The sequence below is a fragment of the Protopterus annectens genome, chromosome 1.part1, assembly GCF_019279795.1.
Source record: "Protopterus annectens isolate FY-2018-M chromosome 1.part1, PAN1.0, whole genome shotgun sequence".
Classification (NCBI taxonomy): domain Eukaryota; kingdom Metazoa; phylum Chordata; order Ceratodontiformes; family Protopteridae; genus Protopterus; species Protopterus annectens.
Window position 1 is genome coordinate 566,297,677 of NC_056726.1, and position 7,673 is coordinate 566,305,349.

At 38.3% G+C, this 7,673-nt stretch overlaps 1 protein-coding gene across 1 annotated transcript in view; it reads left to right on the plus strand.

Annotated features, from left to right (window-relative positions):
* Positions 1-5,950, plus strand: part of LOC122806400 (receptor-type tyrosine-protein phosphatase mu-like) — a 1,009,373-nt gene extending 1,003,423 nt beyond the window's left edge. The window contains exon 20 of the mRNA XM_044076787.1: positions 5,677-5,950. Coding sequence (XP_043932722.1) covers positions 5,677-5,751 — 75 coding nt within the window. The 3' untranslated portion in view covers positions 5,752-5,950. The remainder of the gene's footprint in view (positions 1-5,676) is intronic.
* The last annotated feature ends 1,723 nt before the right edge of the window (positions 5,951-7,673 follow it).

Below are 7,673 nucleotides of genomic sequence, written 5' to 3' on the forward strand. Positions count from 1 at the left end.
GACACGAAAAACATAGCCAAATACTGAAGATAATTATTTTTTGCTCATATTACATCATCATCCTTGGAGGTAGGATGCTGCTAAATACTAGGCTCATACCAGCCTAGGACACACAGTCAAAGCTCCATCATATCTCTCTACAAACAGTCCAGGGAAGTACATCTCAAATCCTTTATACCCACATGTCTTATAACAGAGGTGTGTGTGTGTGTGTGTGTGTGTGTGTGTGTGTGTGTGTGTCTGTGTCTGTGTCTGTGTCTGTGTCTGTGTCTGTGTCTGTGTCTGTGTCTGTGTCTGTGTCTGTGTCTGTGTGTGTGTGTGTGTGTGTGTGTGTGTGTGTGTGTGTGTGTCCTGACAGATCTTGGCAACAAACAAATACCTAACCATCACTCTTTCCTTATTCTGCCTTGTAAAAGTTACAATTGTATGTCATATAATGGAGTCACCTATAACAAGAATGCATGATTAGGTAGATGCCTGCCTTACGGGCTCAGCATCCCTGACTTTGGGGCTCCTTGTGCTATGTGAGAAGGTAGGCCTAACTTGCTAAGTGTGCTTTGTTCCAGTGAAATTTGGAGGGCTTTGAGGTCTAGGCTACAGTAGAGAGTCAATTATCTGAACTAAATGGGACCTAGGGTAGTTTGGATAACCAAACTGTTCACATAATCAAACATATAAACATATAATTGAACCGGATAAAAAACTTCTAAAAATATTTTTGATGAACATTAAACAAGAAAAATAAAACAAATTTACTCTAAGTACAAAATGGTTGAGTATTTTATTGCCGTACAAGCTAAAAACACACACACACACACACACACACACACACACACACACACACACACACACACACACACACACACACACACAGTTCCTTATTAGATGAATGAAAGCTTAAAATGTCAAGTACGACATGCTCGACCGCTTTTAAGTGAACATTCATCTAAGCGAAACCTCAGAATGTCAAAACAAGGAGTTTCGAAAAGTTATAGCTGGCCAGCTGTCAGGAAACCAACGGTTGACGTCAGAACGTTCACCCTGTCTAGCTGTTCTTACAGTCCTCCACTGTGGTGCGGTCTCATTGTTCACCCTGTGTAATGCAATGACAGTCCTCCACTGTGGTGCGATCTCGGAGTTGGTATACTTAAGTAGGGGAGGTGTTGGGGGGGCAAAGACCCCAACTTTATTTTGTTTGTCGATTTTTTTTTTTTTTTGGGGTGAGGTGTACAGTACAGTTTAGCCATCAGCCATTGGCTTCCTAACGGATGGCCATCTATAACTTTTCAAAACTCCTTGTTTCGACATTTTGGGGTTTGGCTTAGATGAACGTTCGCTTAAAAGCTGTTGAGCATGTCATACTCAACATTTTAAGTGTTCGTTCATCTAATATAGACCACACACACACACACACACACACACACACACACACACACACACACACACACACACAAGGGAATAAATATATCATTTACAAATTCAGATGTTATGATTTTTCCTACCCAAAAACTTTGGAAGAGTGCATTCAGATAATTGACGTTTGGTTGGATAATCAATTCTCTACTGTACTTAATTTTTAGCTCAGCATATGATGGATGATGTGTACTGAGACTGACATGGAGAAGTGTGATGTGTGGTGCACTACTGGCTGTTTTGGTGTCTGTGTTTACCATTCGTGAGATTTTTGCCTCTGAGGACATTATGTATGCATTTCACCAGGGTTTATGTACATTTTGGAAACTGGAGATGATATTTATGCACCTGTTACTAAGGTGGGTTTGGATAATGATTGCAGGAGTAAAAAATTTGATAAGGTTGTAATTCTCATCCAGTTTACTGCTGATAGTAATCATGTTATGAGTATTGTGAGAATACATTAGCATGTTCTTAAAGGCCAGGAGTTTTAGTTTATATGTTGAAAATGGACGTAAATGTGTCGATATAAGGGGAAAAACATTGAAAATTATTTAGAAAAAGGTAGCACACTAAAAAGACAGGCAGATAAAGGGGTGAAACCTAAAACTAATGGGACTTTTGCATGTTTAGGTTGTAGGTAGTCTTTATGTGGTTAATTTGTTAACTGGTAACACCACTGGAATAAAAGAAAGATATACTTGTGAAGCAAACAAGGTTGTATACCATGCATAATGCAAAACATAAAAGCATCTACATTGGTAGACCAGCTGTAAATTTAGCAAAAGAATAGCAGAGCATGTTAGGGTTATAAAACAGGAAGATGAAAAAATGCACTAGGTAAGCATAGTAAGAAATGATTAAATTAAGAGATTTAAATTTTCAGTTTTGAAAGGGTAACTATGGATTTTAAGAGGGGAGGTGATTTAGAAGCCTTATTGGAGAGACAAGAACTGATGTGGCAGATGAGGTTCAATGCAGTTAACAAGCTGGGATTGACTGAAGGAATGAATGTGACATGTTTTTTTTTTAAACTAAAACCACTTCATTACTGAGAAAAATATGGTACTGGTAATATTGAGTCTTGCGGCCAGGGTGCTAATGATATTTATATTTGCATTTTAGTTGCGTTTTTTAGTGTGAAGAAGTTTGTAACAAAGAGTGAAAGAGACGAGGACTGGAAATGGTAACATGGGAATCTAAGGGATCATGCTGTCCGATTATGTTTATTGCACAAGTAAAAATAAACTTTTCCTAAGCATCTTCATCAGACATTCCAAGTAAACTTTTATTCCTGCTAATTTGGTTTCACACACTGATCCAGTTCCCCACACTATACCACAGTCTAATCATCTCATAAGAAATATAAATTCCAATACCTCAACTAACACAGTGTACATACTGTGAATAGCAAACTATAAAAAAGGAAATATGTTTGTTTTTTGTGTAGCTGTGCAATGGACATCAGGGGAGGGGATATATATATTTTACTCAGGCTCGTCTGTAGTAGTGGATTCTTGTGCGAACAAAGTTAGTTCTCTACTTATAAATACAAGAGCTATGAGCCTTGGTAATAGCCCACCCAGGTGAGCTTATCTGGATTATTTAACATCAGTAATGTGTGGGGTAATGGGCTCTAGTTGGAATGTTGTTGTTATTATTTCCTTTTTTATAGTTTTATTATACCTTATTTCTTGATGGGTTTGTAAATACTGCTTCGTTTGTTTACTTGGTTTATACGTATGTATTGAGTTAGCGACTTCGTTTAAAATGTATTTTAAGGTTTTTTGATTTGAACAAATGAAGGGATCATGTGATATTTTAGGATGTAGTTAAACCATGTGGTTGATTTTAAAAGTGTTTTCCGGTTTTCTGAAGAAGTCGGCGTTTGGCTGACGAAAAACCTGTGGATTGAGCTTAAATAAAGTGTTGCAATTTGGAATATATACTTTGCAACTTTGTTATTCTATTCAGCAACTGTATCTTTTCAGTGTCACCCATTGGTCTGGACCGAATCCAGTTTGGCATTTATTCTTTATTTTTATGTTGAATTTGGTTTGTGACAAATAAAGTCTACCAAAGCCAAATTTGAGCTACGTTTGGCCTTCCAGGCCAAGGACAACCACAAAGCATTCTTTGGCCATGCCCACAACCTCAAAGGCAATACACAATTGTGTGCAGAGCTCATTGTAAATAGAGCCACCTATACTGAGCCAAAAGATATAGCAAACCTCCTGGCTGATAAATTCAGTTACAACTTTACTCCTCTATCGACCTCCTCAACCTTCCCTCAGGAAATATCATCAAATATAACTCCCCCTACTATCAACTAGGGAACAGGTTGTTAATGCTCTTTCTAAGACCAAGAACATTGCATCAATGGTCCCAGACAATATCCCAGGATGCCTTCTAAATAGCATGAAACATGACCTATCAGGGCCTCTGGAATTACTATTTAACTGTAGCCTCCAAGCAGGCTTCATGCCTCATGAATGGAGAAAGGCAACAGTCATCCCTCTGCAAAAAAGTGGGCCATCTACAGACCCTGGAAACTACAGACACATAAGTCTCACTAGTCTTATATGTAAAGCCATGGAAAGAATTATCATGGAGATGATCAATAGAGATATAGTAAACCTCCACACACTGGACCCAACCCAGTTTGGTTTTGTAAAGTGCAGATCATGCCTAATTAACCTGGTGGACTTCTTTAAGAAGGTCACTAAAGCAATGGATGAGGGCAAAATCGTTCACACTGCCTACCTTGACCTGGTCAAGGTATTTGACACAATATCCCACTCAGACATTGTTGACAAACTCAAGAGGTTAGGTACAAACCCATATCTCACCCGGTGGATAGCCAAGTGGCTCACAGACAAGACCAGGAAGTTACAATTGGGGAGTCCATCTCTACAAAGAGGCCAGTGACAACTGGAGTCCCTCAGGGATCAGTCCTTTGATCCCTCCTTTTAAGCATTTACTTCTCAGAAGTCAAGGCCATTGTCAATGGTCTCTGGCTGACTAAATTTGCAGATGACTGCAAATTAGGAGCGGTCATTGAATCTCATACCGACACAAATGTTCTCCAGGAGGGGCTTACACAGACAAACAACTGGTGTCAGAGTCATGGACTAAAACTAAATGCCAAGAAATGCATAATAGTATCCTTTGGGAAGTCATCTATCCCTGGTAACTATCATATTGACAACACACCCTTAGAGTTGGCCCAGTAGTCAGGGACTTAGGGACACACATAGATAGTAATCTAGCCTTTGATCATCACGTGTCTATAGTGGTGAGAAAATCATTCTATGTTGCACAACTTAAAAACAAAAGTATGGAATCTAAGTCCAAGGAAGTCATTGTTCTACTGTATTCGGCATTCATCAGACCTATCACTGAGTACAATGCCCCCCTTTGGTATGTACCTAATCAAGCATATCCAACAATTGGAATGTCTATAGAGGTTCCTCACTAAAAGAATACAGGATGTAAGTAATATGTCCTATGCAGACCGCCTCATGGCCCTAACCCTATATTCTGTCTCCTCCAGGCTTTTGAGGGGAGATCTATGCCTGGCATACAGGGCATTGTCAGACCCCACTCTGATGGACCTACTGCATATCCACAAAACAAACAGTACCAGAATTACCTGTTCTAAAGACTTTAACCTTGCCTGTGATATTAAATAGGACCTGCTGGAGAGATAGGTATGTATCCCAGAGACTACCGTCTATGGAACAGGTTCTCCATCCATGTGAAGCAGAGTTCCTCCCTAACCCAATTCAAGTGCAACCTGGACAATTGGATGGGAAACCATAAATTCATTCTGAATTTGGCATCTATTTCTCTAATGCAAACAGGTAACCTGTACATAGTTAATCTCCCAAGCCCCTGCTTACACTTATCAAGGGTATCAGAACTAGTCAGAGATTTGGGATACACAGGCTTAAAAAAGCCCTTGTAGTCGTTAACCTCGTAAACACCTATGGACCTATTACAGGGAGTGCTGCTGATACTCAAATAGTAATTAGCAGATAATGATAAAAATATTGTATTACAGTTTTTGTGTCAAATCTTAGTTTCAAATTGCAGTTACTCAAAAACATATGAAACATTATGTTTACATTATCCTAAATCAAATACAATATTATTTGCTTCTGTTTTACAAAAACATTTGTAGTCATATAAAATCTGTGTTAGCTGCATCATCTAGTATTCAGTGTATTAATTTATTCTTCTTTATGCTTTTTATATTTACAGAAACAATACAGTTTATGTTACCAGCTGGCACTGACATACCTAGATTCATTTGAAAACTATGGAAACTTTACTTAACATCTTCATCTGTTATATAACCATGTGGCAATATGAAGAAAGAAAGTTATTTCCTCTGTCTGTATTTGTGGAGTAACTAAAAATCATACTTAAAATGCTGGATGTCCTTTGAACTAATATAATATGAGATATAGTCTTCAATTTAGAAAATATATGAGAAAAAAATAAAAGCAAGAAATGTTTTCCAAAGCCGACTTAATAAATGCATAATATAAAATAACAAACTTTAAGTAGATTTTGTTTAATAACATTTGATTAAAATATTCATTTATGGTCTTGATGTCTGGTTCTTTTGAAATTGTAAATGAGGTTTATAATTACTTCTATGTTCAGTACATTTGATAAGTGAAGTACTTTGAGGATCATGCAAAATAAGTGGTTACATGGATCTCCAGAGTATGCCCAAATACAGAAAGAAGCGTGCCTCAGTTTTAACAATGCATAGGCGAACATCACTAAAATTGTGTCATATCAGGACCAAAATAAAAATGAAAATACAGATCGCTACTGAGATAGGTATGCACCATACAGGTACTCACAGGGCATCAAACCAATGTGTCTACAGAGTGTCCAGGATACAGTTTAAAACGGATCACAATAAATATTCATAAAACCATTTTCAACTATGACCTAGGGCAAAGGTATAGACATGTATGAGTTATGCAAAAGTGGCATTTGAGCAAGTATTTCATTCATATTCCCCAGTGTCCACTCAATCTAATGGCATGCTTTGGTGTGAAGCTTCTCTATTGTTCAAAGTGCAAAGGTGGACAGCAGTTTATATCACAATGTTATAGTACTATCGCTCATTGGAAGAGGTGTTCCTTTCAGGTGTAAAAATGTTATGACCTTACCAACGATAGAAAAGCATAATTTTTTGTACTAATGTTTTTGCTTGTCTGTAACATGATAGCATATAGGGACTACCTACATTGCAGCCTTTTATACAGATATGCACACACTTTGCTTAAAGCTAGGATAAAACATGTGAAAGTAACATTTATTTATTCAAGCTTTTCTCCCTGGGCCTCTGCTGAAAACAGGCCTCTGGCCTAGTTGGTCTATCCCAATAAACAAATGTAAAATAAATAAATAAATACATTTATGTTACACAGAACAAAATCTGAAAACAATATATATAGACATTATGGTGTACTTGCCTATATTTGGTTAGTTGTGCTCATGTTTTAAAATTGAAAAAGATGCGAGTGCAAAAGAAATACATCTGGCTTCACTCCTTTATCAAGGAACCATTTGCAAAACTCGGTCTGCAGAGATAAAATAACTGTTACCTCTGGTGGTGATATGCAACTCACTGCACAAAGGGGGACCATCAACTGACCCTGAGAGTTATAAGCCCACAGGCTTGACTAGCCTCATCTGCAAGGTCATAGAATGAATCATTATGGACCCTATTAACAAGGACATAGGTAATCTCCAAACTCTGCACCCAACTCAGTTCAGATTTGTTAAAGGTAGCTCATGTCTGTTAAACATGGTTAGCTTCTTTGAGAAATTCACCAAGGCCCTGGACAAGGGAAAGACAGTGCATACCACCTGTCTTGACCTAGCCAAGGCAATTGACACAACCCCCCACTCAGGTATTATAGAGAAATTCTCCCAATTGGGAATTAACCCCTACATTACCAGGTGGGTAGCTAATTAGCTCACCGATAGGACACATACTGTCTTAGGGGGGTGACTTCACTTCTAGCAAAAGACCAGTCACCACTGGCATACAGTGGGGATCTATGTTGGTCCCTTTCTTTGGAATGTATTTATTAGAAGTCCAGGTAAACTTGGATGGCCTGTGGCTGACCAAGATCACTGATGACTGCAAATTGGGAGCAATCACAGAGTCCCCCAGCGATGTTAATATACTGCAGCAGTGTTTAGTGTCTGGGCTATGTCTCTGAATTGCA